This window comes from Sphaerodactylus townsendi, linkage group LG11 (genome assembly GCF_021028975.2).
Source record: "Sphaerodactylus townsendi isolate TG3544 linkage group LG11, MPM_Stown_v2.3, whole genome shotgun sequence".
In the NCBI taxonomy this organism is placed as follows: Eukaryota; Metazoa; Chordata; class Lepidosauria; order Squamata; family Sphaerodactylidae; genus Sphaerodactylus; species Sphaerodactylus townsendi.
In genome coordinates this window covers 22312872-22329570 of record NC_059435.1, presented here as the reverse complement: position 1 = coordinate 22329570, position 16699 = coordinate 22312872, and the positions used below count along the sequence as shown (strand labels likewise).

The following is a 16699-nucleotide window of genomic DNA, read 5'->3' as shown; positions in this document are numbered from 1 at the left end:
TGCATGTGTTGAAGTGCACAAGCTAATCTGGTTCACCAGATAAGCCTCCACAGCTCAAGGGCAGAGCGGGGAATCAAACCCAGTTCTCCGGTTGTCCGGGAGATTAGAGTGCACCTGCTCTTAACCACTACACCACACTGGCTAAAGTATGGTGGATTCACCAAATGGAGGTTGACAACTCTATGCCAGAAAGAGTAGACAGTACTGAGCTAGAACAGTCTGAGTTGATCCAGCATGCCTAGTTGAGATGATGGAGCTTCCATGGGATCGTAGACCTCAGAAGGTTGTCATTATCATATTCTTCATGAAAGGAATCAGCTGTTCTCTTAATGTGAGATTTCACTGCCCAGGGTGACTGCTTGAATTTCTCCACAAGGATCCATCAGCTGGCAGTGACCTTCTAAAACGAACCTCAAAATCTGACTCGTAGGCTGGATTGCGATCAGTTAAGTGCATCCGGGGGGGGGGGGGGGCTTTGCCCATTTGATTTTCATGCCGCTTCGCTCATCCCTTTTGGAACTTCAGGGAATGTTCAAAAGCAGTTTGTGATATTTGACTGGGGTCTGCTGATTAAAGCAAAGGAACAAGCGTACATTCCTAGTGGGTGCACCCGAACCCTCCGGCACACCTTAAAGTAGCTCTTTGAACCGGAGCCAGAGCCTCTAATTTGAGTCCAATTAAGTGAAGCTGGTTTTTAACAGGAATTCGCAGAGGATTCCAAACAAAACAAAACAAAACACACCACATGTTTCTCGGTGTTGACCACTACTGTTCCTGCCAGGACTTGTAACAAAGGTTTTTGGCCTCAGCAACATATTAAGAGAAGACTTGAGCCTTGAAATGGAGGAATAATGGACAGATTAAAATGGCATTTGACTGTCTACCGAGCCAAGAGCACTGGAAAATTTCTTCTGACCTCAAGTGTGCATTGAAGCCACAATCATTACAGTTCTCTGTTTACTCTATGGTGACTTCCTGAAGCTTGGCTCTTTTCCTTTGCCAATTAAGAGTCTAAAACACCATTTTAGAAAAAAGTCAATATAGGCAGATTGAAAGGAGTTTGGCTATGGACCATTTGTGCAGCTGCCTCGTGCCTGTATGTAAAGTAAGTCCAGCTACTTTAAACCTTACTGAAGTCTGGTGTGGAGATCTGAATAATACTCTTGCAGCAAAGTTCTATAGCGGCATACATTAGTGTCAGGAACTGTGTTGTTTACTCTGTTGTTGAAGCACAGTTGCTCATTAGAAATCCAGGTGGATTACCTACTTTTCTTCTCCATTTACTGGGAAAGAAAAATGCTATTTGAGGACCCTCCTCCCCAAAATCAGAAAATCCCAAAAGTTAAAATGGGACCTTTGATAAAACCATGGCTCTTTATTTTCATTCATTGACTTTTCCACATTATTTTACTGTGGCTGAATAACATGTTGTTTTGTTCATGAAGGTCTCTTGTATATTAATTGTGGTAACGTTTTAAAAAGTCAAACTACTGTTAGGTCCTCTGTATTATTAAACATAATGTGTAAACACAGAATGCATAAGTGCAGTGTACGTGTATGTGGCAAGTGGATTGCACTGTTAGGGGGAAATAGTGTGAAACAGCCATCCAAAAACTCACAAACCAGTTGAAAAGCAGATGAACTGTCAATTTGCAAAACTGGCTTCCTGTTTGTGATTTTCAAACAGGCTATGAGTCAATCTGGTAGGTATTTGATAAATTTCCTTCTAATATTCTACTATTTAATGTGTATCACTTTTAGCAATTATTTTATATTATTATTGTACTTTTTCATATTTTTCTGTGACTGTGAATAAATAAGTGAAGTTTAGGAATTTGAGCATTCCTTCACCAAAACAACAGACAATGGCCCCTTCTGCACACACAAAAATAATGGGTTTTCAAACCACTTTCACAACTGTTTGCAAGTGGATTTTGCTATTCCGCACAGCTTCAAAGAGCACTGAAAGCAGTTTGAAAGTGCATTATTCTGCATGTGCTGTTTGAGCCTGAGGCTCCATGACAGCAGCTCTCTGCATCAGTTTAAAGAAGATTGAAGGAAAGCAGATGGATGTCTCTTGCTTTACACTTTATTCTGCTTTCCAAAAGACTAACAAAAGAGGGACCTGTAATGTCAAAATCTGTGGATCAATAGAACAAAACGGTCTCTCTGCAGACTTAAGTGGCATTAATGTACAAAAACACAGAATGGTGTTTTTTAATAGTTTGTGCCTCTCGAATGAAGTTGAAAAGTGGGTCCCAACTTTCACCATTTCCACACCTGCCACAATGTGACTAACATTTTTTAAAAATAAACACTGTTTTATTTATCCCAAATAGGGAAAGATCCTGAACCGAAAAGGATGCTGTCCCATTTGCACTGAAAGTGAGTAAGTTAATTCTTCACACTGCTTTTCAACCATCTATTTATTCCCCCTCCCTAAATGACAGTACTAATTGATGTATTCAGTGTAAGGAACAAAAGTAATATTTGCAGCAGGGCAGAGATTATTCATACAAGTTATCTCTGTAGATACCCCAGTACTTTTATTCTTTCCTTGTTTACACTCAAACCACTTTCTAATGGCAATCCACTAGAGATTTATGATGTAAGGCTCCATGTTCTCAGACACTTCTGTCAGCATATTTTGCATGCATCACAAAATTACTTAAGGGGCTTTGAGGACCAAAACACATACAGTTATTTTGCAAATATGTATGAATAGAATAGAAGTTTCCAGTGGAATTTGTTCTACTTGCATAATTGCACAAAATGCCCCTTAGCATGTTTTATCTCTTTGGTGTCATGAGAATGAACTTGGAAATTCTCAGGTCTAAATCTTAGATGTGAATTCACTCATTGGCCTTAAGCAAGTCAATATTTTCTCAGCCTCAGTTTTCCAGCATCAGTATGGTTATATTAATACTGACCTAATTCATTCAGTATTTGTACCAGTTACTGGGCTAATAAGTGTTAGGTAACACACCTTTATTTTAATTGATGACCTTGCAAGTAGAACAATCTGGCCATATGACCATGGACCATTTGTAGTCTACATTGTCAAGACAGAATAGCAGATTAAAGAATAATCTATTTCTGTTCCTAATCACAAATAATGGATTCCTGTTTATTTTATTTACACTAATATATAGACTTCACCTGAAGATCTGTTTGGTGCAGTTGTTCATTCCAATGTATGTATCTAACAAGCTTTTTTCAGGTGTTATATTTGCTTGTATCCAATCATATGATATATGCACCATCACCATTTGTCCCAAATGCATGTATTTATGCATGCATGGTGTCTGTTTCAGACAAAGTGGTGACAGTACGTATCTGGGGGATTGTGGGTGATGTGTGCTCCCAATACATGCTGTTTGATATTGCCAGATGTAACATCTGAAAAGGTCTATGGTGCGGCATTCTTGCAAGTGAGTATGAGAAAGAGCATGGGATTTTCCTTCCTCTTCTCACTTTGCATTTTGGTATGCAGGATTCAAGTGTGAAATACACATGATCAGAAACAGCCATGAGAAAGGATTGGACTTGTGCATTTTTAAAAATAGAAAGACCTGACCAAGTTCAACATGTGCACATCTTTAACTCTTGACTGGATGTATACTTATTTTGTACCCAGGCACGCACGGACAAATATGAAAATAAACAGTGGTCACTAGAAAGAAAGGATCTTCTCTAGAATTCATGCCAAGAATTTTGAAATGATGAATGAAGTGGCTTGGTGAATAATTCTAATTCTCACATGCATGTGCATCTCTTGACTTCTTGAAGCTAAGGCCCTTACTGCACGGGCAGAAAGCAACGCCTTCAGCCTGGTAAAACACCGTTTTGGCGGGGACCCTTCGCACAGGTGCCGCTGCCAAATTGATGCAGCGGCACTCTGTTCCTGCCAAAACAGTGTTTTCAAAACTTGCTTGGGGAGTGAGTTTTTCTGCAAACGCCGGCTTCCATCGACTGCCATGCGAACAGCAACGGGTGGAAGCCAGCGTATTCCCCTCCCCGGCCCAAACACCTCCTTATCTCCTGGTGGCAGCCGTCGCTCTGAAGAGCCCAGGGGACACGCCTCCTGGTCTCTGTCGCTGCAGCCATCGCTCTGGCCATGGGGAAGTGTCCCCTGGCCTCCTCAGAGCGACAGCAGAGCGACGGCTGCCAGCAGGAGGCAAGGGGGCTGCCTGGCTGCGTGGAGCCTGTTCCAACAGCAGCGCAGCCTATGGGGCCGTTTGTGCGAATGGCCCCAGAGCCTGCATCAGCATGATTAATGCCGATGCAGGCTCTCTCCCTTGGCTGTGCAGAAACCGCCTGAGTGTGTGAAAGGACAACACTGAAAAGCAGGGTGGTGATGTGTTGTGATGTGAAAATTCATTCTGCCTGTGATGTCCCCATTCTGTTATGAGCTATCGAGTGCTGAACATCCTTTTACGAAATGTTTCGCACACATCTGGTTCTTCTTCTCCCAACCCAGTCTATTTGGCCCATACAGGTGGAATCCTGCCTCGCTTACAGAGCCAAGGGCTGACACCAACCCTGTCAGTGTTCCTTAGTTGCACAGCTGCTGAAGCCAGATGGTTAGCAAGCAGTCCCCTTTCTCACAAAAGACAATCTTTGACAGCCAGCCCAGACACTGAAGAAATAGTCTGGAGCTGGGAGTCCATAACTCTGTCTTGTTGGATTGGAGTTTGATGTTTCAAAATATTCCTGGGGAAATGAGTGAGACCCAGGTTCATTTGCAAAGGTGTGAATGTATATTATTGGAAACAGCAATAGTCTACTTCCTCCAAAGAAAGCAAGTACAAAATGTTAAGTCTCTCCAACACTGATTTATAAGGAAGTACAATTTAAAAACCTGGTTAAAAAAACCGAAATGTGATGTATGAGAGATGTAGTGTGCAGAGGATATGCAAAAGAGAAAGTCAAAAAGGAGTAGCGCCTAAACGGTCAGATAGGAAGAAATTCTTGGACACCTCCCTGGAAATAGGTTGTGATTGACAGTGGCTTGAATTACAACTGCGGAATTTATTGAAAGTATTCATTTGACTGCACTTTCCACCACGGTTAATCCCACAAAATATCCTTTGCTTTAAAATTATTAAGATGCAGTTAGTAGTTTAAATGACCACAATAACAATGAGAGCATTTTCCACATAATTTAATACAGTTTGTCATTTTTCTGACTGGTATAAAAAAACTTATTTATAAATGGAAATTCAGTGGGATTAAAAGAAGAGGGTGGAGTCACTCTTTTTGAATTATTCTAAGTGAATTACAAAAACACTATAATTGGTTAAATTTAAAAAAAACCTTCAAATATTTCCCAGTCCTCCCTAGTAGTTTATATAAATAATGGTCCTTGAGAAGTGATCAACTGAAGTCTATGTGCTTTCACTACCAAGTAGTGGGTATTTTGTTGTAATAGAATAGCATTCGCATTAGGAACAAATTGTACTAATTGCTGTGAGAAAAAATTCTGAAAATTCAGAATTGATGTCCACTGAAAATAAAAATGAGTTTTTCTAGTGACTGTGGGAGGGCTCAGAAAGCGATCACATCCCCTCTCATGTTGAGTTTAAATCTATATGACCGGAGAATTATAAAGTCTGTCCTACTTATTTTATCCTACAGATTAACTGAGCTGGTAGAAAACCAGAGTAAGAGTAGGATGAAGTGAAATGGCATTGCAAAATGGTGGCTGCCCCACCAACATATTGTAGGAGCCTTACCACTAGATTGCTAGTTTTCTAACATTGGGAATAGCTTACAAGTTACAAATAAAATGAGTGGTTAAGCCACTAGCCAAGAGGACATAGCAACAAAAATTGATAGTGAACAGAATGGGTAGATTCTGATCCACAATTCAGATACTGGGGCTCTTGACATGAAAAAGATAATGCAATTCAGAAACTAATTCTTTATTATTCATAATTCATTCACTCTGTAGTTTTGTTGGAATAGCATAGGATGGTTCATGTGTCAAATCTGTATTTTAAATGTGCTGTTCCATAGGTGTTCAGCTGAAAGAGATTGTCCCTGCTGCCATTTGCTGAAGGTAACCCCAGGATGTTAAAAATATATTTATTTCAATGAGCTATCTCCATATCTACATAGAAACAAATATGAGAATCTTAACCACTTGGAAGTCCTGGTTACCTCCCATTGAAATCGCTGGGTAGACCTGGCCTCCATGGACCGACTGAGTTTTCTGTGCAGTAAGGGGGGAAAAAGTCAGTTCACAGAGGGAAGCTTCTGAGCAGCTAAGATTCTCATATTTGTGTCTTCATGGCTAGGGAGATAGCTCATCAATTTTTTTTTTTAAAAAAATAGGAATACTATATATTGTCAGAATCGGCAAGACCAGCTGAATACTATGTACTTTGGGGGCTGAAAAGGCACCCAGGATTGGACCCTGCAGAGTAAACGTCATGGGGCCAATTTCAGCAAATGGAGGCAGAGAGAATCCCTTCAGCTGCACACAAAATGTTGGGTGCAAGCTGAGCACAAAACTGACCAGAGAGCAAAATGGTCAGGTGGGAAACGGCCTCTTTCCCCCTCTTTCCCCCTTTGCTTTCTGGAAAGCACACCAGAAGCGCCCAGACGTCTTCTTTTGTGTGTTCAGAGTGAACAGAGGCAGTCACCTCTTTTGAAGATGTCCCACAGACATCTTTTTTTATGCGGTGTGGAGTTGACCAATATCTAACTGTTTGAATAGGTATAACTATGTATGTTGCACTCCACTTTAAAGGTAGCTCCACACTGAATTCAACAAACGTATCATGCCAGTGTTCCATGAAGCAAAAACTTCAGGCATCTTTAAATGCTTATCGACAAGTGTCTGGAAACCCTGGTTCAATCAGAGATCCCAAACATATTTGAACAGATATTTCCACGTGGGCACATGAAGCTGCCTTATCGTGAGCTAGACCATTGGTCTTTCAACATCAGTATTATCTGCTTTTTTGGGTAGTGGGTCTCCAGGGCCTAAGGTTGAAATCTTACTACCATGTGATCCTTTTACCTGGAGATGCCAGGCATTGAACCTGGAACCTTTTGCATGCCAAGGAGATCCTCTGCCATTGAGCCTTATGTGGCTGTATTCTACCTACTTTGTACATCAAGCTGTCACACATGGTCTGTGAAGCGTGCATCTGTCTGTATGAGCTTGTCTAGCTAAATAGTTGTTGTGCAACCGAATAATTAAATTATATAGTAGTACAACTGGGATAAAAGTGGAAATGCTTTCCTTCCATTATAAAACGGGGAATGCAATGAAATTCAACTGTGCATATGATATAGCTAACTTTCAAATTAATGACTTTGCCCTTATTTGATTTAAAATCCAGCCATTTGCCGTGATGCTGAAACTTAATTCACATTTTGGCTAACTGCGTTGTCCCTTTCATTTTTGGGTTTTAAAAGCCAAGCTCTGTTGAGTTATATATGTGTGAACAAATTATTCTCTTTTCTGTTTTTAAAGTCATATTTTCACTCAGAAAACATCCAAATCCCTCTTAGTTATAGCTTACACAATATTTTCCTTGGCTGCTGTAAGCAAGCTACAAACTCTGCCCCCAGGGTAAGTTACATCTGGACACTTTGGAATTAGCCTGACTGTTTGGGTATCCAACCCCTTCCCTCACCTGATGCCTTTCGCACAAATTGTGCGTGTCTTCAATTCCAGTTCCTCTTACCTGCAAGATGGTTGACTTCCCAATATGTTAGTTTCTCTCTTTTCTGTTATGGCATGTAGGCTATTGGATATCACAAAAACAGTCCAATAATTTTTCAAAGCTCCTTCCAATGACTAAGTAATTTAGAATATCAGTTCTCCACACCATGGGCTCTTCAACTGAGACTGCCAAATCCAGGGACAACTAAACAGCATGGTCTACTTAGATCGAGGGCAGTGGACATTGAACATATAAAGCTTAATCCAGAATGGGGCAGAGAAATGTGAGCCATTTCCAGTCATTTAAGTGTGTATTTGCATATGGTGGTAAACAGCTTGCTCCCGTGCCTGAGTTAACCTCTGTCATTTGCAAAATGATGTCCATTTAGTGTGGTCAAAGGAGAAGATTAAGAGCATATTTTGACAGGAAAAGATAACTTGAGGGTTTTAATATCCCATTAATTTCCTTCCATGGAGTTTAACTATGAGCTTAATTCCTGTGGATTTAAAATATTTCACTTCAATTGGATAGCCTTGATGATCATCATGTTTTTTGTGGGGGTTTGAAAACTACTTTTATTTGCTACTTTTAGGCTGAAGATCTGCTGAATTTAAACTAAGGGAATTTTAATTTAGGTCTCTGCAAACCATTTCAGCATGCAAACCACTGTGCCATAGTTGCAAAAAACAAAAAATGTAAGCAATAGAAGTACATCCTCAAAACATCTGTGGATATACACCTAGGAGTCCTGCCTAGACTATGGCTCATTCCGCACATGCAGAATAATGCACTTTCAAACTGCTTTCAGTGCTCTTTGAAGCTGTGCAGAATGGCAAAATCCACTTGCAAACAGTTGTGAACGTGGTTTGAAAATGCATTATTTTGCGTGTGCCTATAGTTCTGTAGCACAAGAATATGAATAATGGGTTTTTCTTAAATACAGTGGATATTGTGTTGAATTTGAGCCAGGGTGTCTTGGGCTCAAATATCTGTTCTACTGTGATGCTGATTGGATGATCTGGGAAAGGTCATTTTCTGCCAGTGTGACCTGCCTTGTAGAGTAATTGTGAGGATAAAACGAGAAAGAAGATTTCACATAAGGTGCCCTGAGCTTCTTGAAGGAAGAGTAAGAGACAGAATGTAAATGTTTAGTGGGCGGTTCAAAACTTTTTCAGTCAATCTTTATGGTTCCTAATAGTGATGTGATTAGTATTGTAGTGTTTGTATCAAAGTTCCTAGCATTTGCATCCACACAGGGGCGTACCTAGGCAAACTGGTGCCCGGGGACAAAACTTGAGTTTGGCGCCCCCCCCCCCCCGGCCCGGCGTATCGGCAGCCACCCTCCCCCACCATGACCAAACAATGATTTTTTGTACCAGCTCACACAACACCTCTCACTCCCAGCAAAACATACATGGCTCTCTCCCCACCAACTCTTTTCCTAATTTCCTAATCACAACAACCCTATGAGGTAGGTTGTTAGCCTGAGAAACAACTCCAAGCCAGTGCAAGTGGGTATTAGGCATGTAAATCTCTCACAAATCACCCCCAGCAAAACATTTACCAAACAAATGTCAGCATCATCTCTCACAAAACACCTCCAGTGGAATCCACTCCCAAACAGCATCACTTTCAATGGTGTTTAAACTAGGGAGCTCAGATTCTTCTTTTAAATCTACCTTAAAGGGAGAATCTGGGGTCCCCAGATAAAACAAAATTGAAAGTGATGCTGTTTGGGGGTGGATTCTCCCCCACCCTGAAACAGCATCACTTTTGAGGGTTGGAGATTCAGATGAAACAAATAGCAGATTCGGCTGGAATCTGGGCAAATTTGGGCACATTCGGACAAAAATTGTCCGATTATGTCCTGCCCAAATATGAACAAATGCAAATGCAAGGTATTTGGGTTTTTTGGGGGTATTTTTGGTGTTTTTTCGGCCTGCAGGGAGCGCATTTTTAAAGTTAGTGGCACCATGATTTCAGGGCATCATCCAGAAACTGCCCTGATGATACCACCTGAGTTTGGCGATGTTTGGTTCAGGGGCAGCAAAGTTATGGACGCCCAAATGGAATACCCCCATCCCCATTGTTTTCAATGGGAACTAACCTGAGATGGGGGCTACCCATTTGAGGGATCATAACTTTGGTCCCCCTAAACCTAACTTCACCAAACTTGAGTGGCATCATAAGAATAGTTACCAAATGATACCGTGAAATTTTGGTGTCACTAGCTTTAAAAATACATCCCTTCCAGGCACCCCAAGAAATTTGCCCAAGATTCTTTGTTTTGCAGTGACTTCGCTCCATTGTAGCTAATGAGGAATTTCTGAGGCAGGCTGCACATTTGTGAAGATAGAGGCACCAGACTTTCAATGTGACTCCAAGAGGCCTTGAGTAATAGCATCTAAGCTTGGTGAGCTTTGCTTCTGGAGTGGGGGGGGGAGTTGAGAGCATTCTGAGAGAACTCAGCCCACAGGCTTTCATGTGCAGGAGCGGGGAAACAAAATAAGCCTTTTAGGGGCCCATAAAATCGAACCCCCAGAAGCAAAGGTCTCCAAACCTGGATGCTATTACCAGGAGGCCCTCCTGGAGCCACCCTGAAAGTCTGGTGCCTCTATCTTCAAAAATGTGCAGCCTGCCTACACACTCAGGAATTCCCCATTGGCTACAATGGAGCAAAGTCACTGCAAAACAAAGAATCTTGGGCAAATTTCTTGGGGTGCCTGGAAGGGGTGTATTTTTAAAGCTAGTGACACCAGATTTTCAGGGTATCATCTGTTAACTATTCTTATGATGCCACCCAAGTTTGGTGAAGTTAGGTTCAGGGGGAGCAAAGTAATGGTCCCTCAATTGGGTAGCCCCCATCTACTGTTAGCTCCCATTGAAAACAATGGGGATGGGGGCACCCCCTTTGGGGGTCCATAACTTTGCTTCCCCTACACCAAACATCACCAAATTTGGGTGGTATCATCAGGACAGTCTCTGGATGGCACCCTGAAATTGTGGTACCGCTAGCTTTAAAAATGTGCCCCCTGCAGGCCGGAACGTGAAAAAACACTTAAAAACTTTAAAAACACACAAACGACCCTGAAATGTTGGCGCCCCCCACGTGACCAAATGGGGGGCGCCCGGGGACAGAGGGTACCCCCTGTCCCTAGGCAGGAATGCCACTGCATCCACAGCAGGAATTGTAACCCTCTTCTACACCTGTTTATTCAGCAAATTGACCCCACTGAGTTCAATTGGGTTTCTGTGCATAGAAGCAACCTTTAAAGAATTTTGTCCCCTTCTCACTGTCTTCTTCCCCTTCTACATTTTTTTCTGTAGCCACTACTTAAATGTAACTGCACGTCCACATTCGTTTGTAATGTAGTGCATGGAGACAAAAGAGGGGAAAATACATTGCAAACCCTTTCGTGTGAGCCAGCAGTTCCATCTTATATCTGAGACGCTAAAGCATCTCAAAGCTAGATTAAAGTCCAATTGCCCCTTGCAGGCCAACATGATTTTTGGAATATACACTGTTGAAAGTCAAATAAGTCAATGATTTAAAATGTAATATGCATTGCCACCAGAGGGAGAGAGAGCTTGCTGAACGAACCAAACAAGGTAGCAGTTATACAAAAGACAAACACTTTATTTGTGGTATAAAAAATGGCCATTGCCATGAATTTATTGGCATGACAGAATAGCGAGCGTAAGGCGCAGCATGGGGTCTGATCCTTGTGTTGGGCAGCCCAGAAGGCTATCCCCCAACCGGGGTTCCTCAAACCCGCCTGTTTGAGGAAATGAAACACGAATCGTTACCTGGCAGCAATGAGGGGAAAATATCAGATGGGTGGTGGACCGCTGCCTGAACATTTCCCCCCCATTTACTGTGGGGCACAAGCCAGCTCAGCCCACGCCTGGGCGTTAAGGGCCATGGCTTGCTCCACCCCAAACCTCATAAGGAGGTTCCCAAAATGGTTAGCAGGCAGCTAACCTGGCCAAGGATCAGTCCCCCATGTGCAAACCGCAACGACACAAATTAACAGCTAGAAAAACTCAACTGAGAAATACAGGGAGGGTGGGTGGGTAGATCGAGCTGCAGCCAGGCAAAGAGGGCCTACACGTGGCCCATTCTGGTTTTAAAGATGGTGGGCGGTGATGGAGTCTGGCGTCAGAGCCACGTGACCCATCCCGCCCACCACAGCCAATGGGCTGCGCTGTCCGGCGCCTGCGCAGAGCGGCGCGGCGATGCGGCGGCCTGCTGAAAAGGTGAGGGAAAGGCAACGCGGCGCCCTTCCCCTGGCGGCAATGGCAGCCCAGGTGAGTCTGGTCCGCTTCTTTAACAGGACTGCATTCTAAGACTATTCTAAGCATGGATCCCACCATTACTTGATCATTGATAAAATGTAGACATTTTCCCACAAAATGTGGGCGTTTTCTCAACATACATAACCCAATTATAGCCTATGACAGTGGTGGCGAACCTATGACACGGGTGCCAGAGGTGGTACTCAGAGCTCTCTCTGTGGGCACGCACAGAGTGCCCCCCCATCTAGGCTAGCCTGGGCCGCTGGGCTCAATTATGAGCATTAAACCTAAGACCGAGTTTTGGGGAAGCAGTGTAGGTAACCCTGTTAAGCACTGTTAAACTCCACTGATTTTCATGCAAAGAACTAAAGTGTGATCCTTTACCTGGGAGTAAACTCAGTTGCTGGCAATGGGGCTTGCTTCTGAGTCAACCCTCCTAGGGTCATGATTCACCCATTCAAAGAGTTGCATGGTTGCTTCAAAGCAAAGCCACCGACTACCACCAAGCTTATTCCTGAGTAACACACGCCTCAGAGCCAACCGTTTTTTCCTAAACTAAAACCTCAGTATTCAGGTTAAATGGCCGTGTTGGCACTTTGTGATAAATAAGTGGGTTTTGGGTTGCAATTTGGGCACTCGGTCTCGAAACGGTTAGCCATCGCTGGCCTATGAGGACCACTCCAGGACATCTGGATTATGTAATCTAGAACCTGATTTGTTGCTGAGCTCACTCAGTGGTGCTCTGTATCTGCATGGCCAATATTCCTCTTATTGACACATTATGCTTTTAAGTATATATCTAACAAGTATATATAATCAAGTTGTATATCTAGACTGCAATCCTAAAGACACTTTCATAGGAGCAATAGGATAACACCACACTTACTTCTGAGTGGACTTGCTTCGGATGCATTCCTTTGTGCGCCAAGTGGCCTTAATCATTGGCAGAGCCTTTGTATTCATATAATTGCCCACCTTTTCCGACATCAGATGGTCCTGACAAGTGCTTTTGTTTCTCACTCACCTGCAGAGCCTGGAGTTTGCACTGTATTTGGAGACCCCCACTACAACACTTTTGACGGACGGACATTTAACTTTCAGGGAACATGTCAGTACGTTTTGACGAAAGACTGCTCCTCCTCTACCTCGCCCTTCCAGGTGCTGGTGAAGAACGATGCCCGGCGGACTCGCTCTTTCTCCTGGACAAAATCTGTAGACCTCGTGCTGGGCAGCAGCACCGTCAGTCTCCATCAGCACCTCACAGTGAAGTGGAATGGGACACGAATATCCCTGCCTTACGAAACGCCGCACTTTCACATCGACTTGGAAGGGTATCTTTTGAAAGTGACGACCAAAGCAGGTGCGGCTGCAACAAATGCTCATTACTCTTCTTATTTTACTTATTTATTTTTAAAATATCCCACCTTCCCTCACAGGGCTCAGGGCCGCGGACAATAAAATGATAAAAACAACCATATAACAATACAGTAAAATCAATTAACAGTAGCAGCAGCAGATGGCAAAAAAACCCCACCCCCCTCCATGCCCATGGGAGGCCAAGATGGTAATATGGAATGTCGAATATAGCAGTCAACCTGGCTGGCCAGATGGAAAAGACTGGCAGAATAGCTCCATCTTGCAGGCCTTGCAGAAACCTTGCAAATCCTGCAGGGCCCTGATTTCCTGAGGGAGCCTATTCCACCAGGTAGGGGCCAGGGCCATAAAAGCTCTAGCCCTCGTGGAAGCCAGCCGGATGTCTTTCATGACCCCCTACAGGTTCTCCTCCGAAGAATGGAGGGACCTAGCGGGGCAATATGGGGAGACATGGTCCCTCAGATATGCAGGTTCTTAAGACAGCAATAACTATAGCAAGCACAGTATCTAGAATAGGGATGCTGTGGTCTATTTTATTCTAAACACCTCACCATCTGAAGCTCTGAAAACAGTTATCTAAGGAAACAGCAGTGGTAAGAGTGCTTGGTGCCCAGAAAGAAGTTTTTAATATTAATATAGTGTCCCTATACATTTTTTATTTACATTTATTTTCACCATTTGTCCATCCCAAAGTCACATCATGACCAAAACTCAGAAAAATATCTATGAAACATTGAAGTATAGTATTGGAATTGATTGGAAGATTCTTCATACTTGTACACCACCAGCTATTAAAAGCTAAGGCAAATGTAAAACATTTAGCCATGCTTTAGGAAAAATTCCCAGTTCAGACTTTAATAGTTGTCCACAGAAAATGCAACCACAGAAAATGCCTGACATTGGTGCACAGATATTTAACTTAGCTGGTTTTAGAAGCAAGCCTTTATTGGCATAGACAACAGTACAACAATAATAAAAAACGGATTAAAAAGCATATACAATACAGGTCGAAGGAAATCTACTGGCGTTTAGTAATTTCCAGGAGAAAGTCTGCCACTATCATACAGAGAGAAGGATCAGAGTTTATTTATTTATTTATTTATTTATTTATTTATTTATTTATTTATTTATTTATTTATTTATTTATTTATTTATTTATTTATTAAACTTAATATACCGCCTTATCCCCGAAGGGCTCAGGGCGGTGAACAGCATAAAATGGTTGTCCAACAAGTAGTGTAATATAATTAAATCGGGGAGATGGGGTAAATGTAAAGGAGTAAGATTCACATACTTGGATCTGATTTCCTTGAATCTGAGACAGTGTAGTAATTGGTGGGCCAGAGATTCAACTGAGCCATCATTACACAGGCACAATCTTTTAGCCTTTTCTTGCTTATTAAATCTGCCATGTAACAAGGCAGAAGGCATAACATTAAACCTGGCGAGCATTATGGCTTTCCTTTGAACAGGGTTTATTAAGCAATACAGGTAGTGTGCCAAGTGGCCCCTTTCAAGCTGGTTTTAAAGATTATAATTAAACAGATGTTCAAAATATATGCTATTTGATTATGATATTAATATATGTTTAATGGGATTTTGTATATTGTAAGCCCTTACCTGGGTAGCCCAGACTAGCCTGATCTCAATGAATCTCAAAAGCTAAGCAGAGTCTACCCTAGCAAGTATTTGGATGGGAGACCTCCAAGGAATTCCAAAGATGTGATGCAGAGGCAAGCAATGGCAAACTCTCTCTGAACATCTCTTGCCTTGAAAACTCCACCAGGGGGTTGGCACAAGTTAAATGCGACTTGATAACAACAACAAAAACCTCTTTGAGATTCATCTGCTGTGAAAGCAGGTGATAAATGTTAGAAGTGGAAGAGAAGGCTGTTTCTGAAGCATTCCTGCATAACTTTTGAACCACTGAGTTGAACATAACCCATTACTCATGTACTGTGGCCCACTAGCAGTATGAGATGCTTGCTATGTTTAGTCAAATACCATGGCTGGTAGGGTGAATTTGCCTTGGTGGGTGCAAAGTGACCAAGGCTGATTCCAGTCAATTTAGAGCCCAAAATCAGTGCATATCTATGGCTAAAATGATAAACAAGACAGTACATGTTGAAATTAATTGTTCCAGTGAGGCTTGCTAATGAAAGGATCCACTTGAAACTTTAACAAAAAACATAGTTTGTGACTACATTGTCTCCAAGAAGTGCATGTTCGGAGTCCATATTTGTAATAGCATTTCCACCACCTTTGATCGTCTGAATACATTCATTAGGAATTATACTGAGAACTGAGTACCTAATTTCCCATCCCGGTCAGAGTTGTCTCATTTAAAGAACTGTACTTTATGTATAAAATCACATATTTGCATTGGAATGCAATTGATACATAAAACTTGTGGTGCGGTTTATTTAGTCTACCAGCCTTACACTAAGGCAGGGACTCTGTGATATAAACCTAAAATATATTATCTAGAGAAGGGACTCTCAAATTTCTTGCTTTCTGGGAGCCTTTTTACCCTTTTCTCAGCATCTCTAGATTTGTTTTCCTGCTCCTACACATGAAGCCTGCTGGGTGACCTTGAGCAAGTCACAGTTCTCTGGAACTCTCTCAGCCCCACCTACCTCACAAGGTGTCTGTTGTGGGGAGAGGAAGGGAACAGGAGCTTGAGACTTCTTACAGGAGAGAAAAGGCAGAGTATGAATCCAAACACGTTGTCTTCTTCTTCATCTGTTAAGAGTGCATTACTACCGTAGTTTGCCATATAATTTTTTCATGTTTCATAAAAATCTGAAAGGTATTCTACAACAATCACTTAATTCATATTAATTCACTGAACAGGACTATATTCCATCTTCGTTATCCTGCATGAATTTTTGTGGTGCCGTAGGACAATGGTCCCCAACAGTTTTTGGTGACCACCAATCCAAATTTACTTGAAAAAGCAGAGCACATAATTAAAAGTGCAATCAGATTGGGTCAGATTGGGAAACATTGCCATAGAATGTTCAGCATTGCAGGTAAAAGGGGGTAGTGCTGAGGAATCTGTAACTCCAGAAAGTTTTCCATTCTTACTGATTTTGTTGAAGAAACAGAGACAAAAAACTGGGCCCAAGCAGAGGTTTTTATCACCTCCGCCATCCTTTAAGCTGGAAATTGCTGGAGGGGAGATTTTGGTTGTCCGGGTGAGATAGGAGCCATTGCAAAAATGTCAGTTTTGCTGACTACCTCCTCCCCCATGGATCTGGAATCCCATAAAATGGCAGTCGTTAAATTAAGCCCATTCTAGATCATCACATCCTAGATAAAGTTACAAGGAGCCCCCTGCTTCTTTGGGA

General features: G+C 42.2%; 1 protein-coding gene across 1 annotated transcript in view; it reads left to right on the top strand.

Annotated features, from left to right (window-relative positions):
- Positions 1 to 16699, top strand: part of BMPER (BMP binding endothelial regulator) — a 230641-nt gene that overhangs the window by 130530 nt on the left and 83412 nt on the right. Inside the window, exons 11-12 of the mRNA XM_048511883.1 lie at positions 2340 to 2385; positions 13006 to 13335. Of these exons, the coding sequence (XP_048367840.1) occupies positions 2340 to 2385; positions 13006 to 13335 (376 nt within the window). The remainder of the gene's footprint in view (positions 1 to 2339; positions 2386 to 13005; positions 13336 to 16699) is intronic.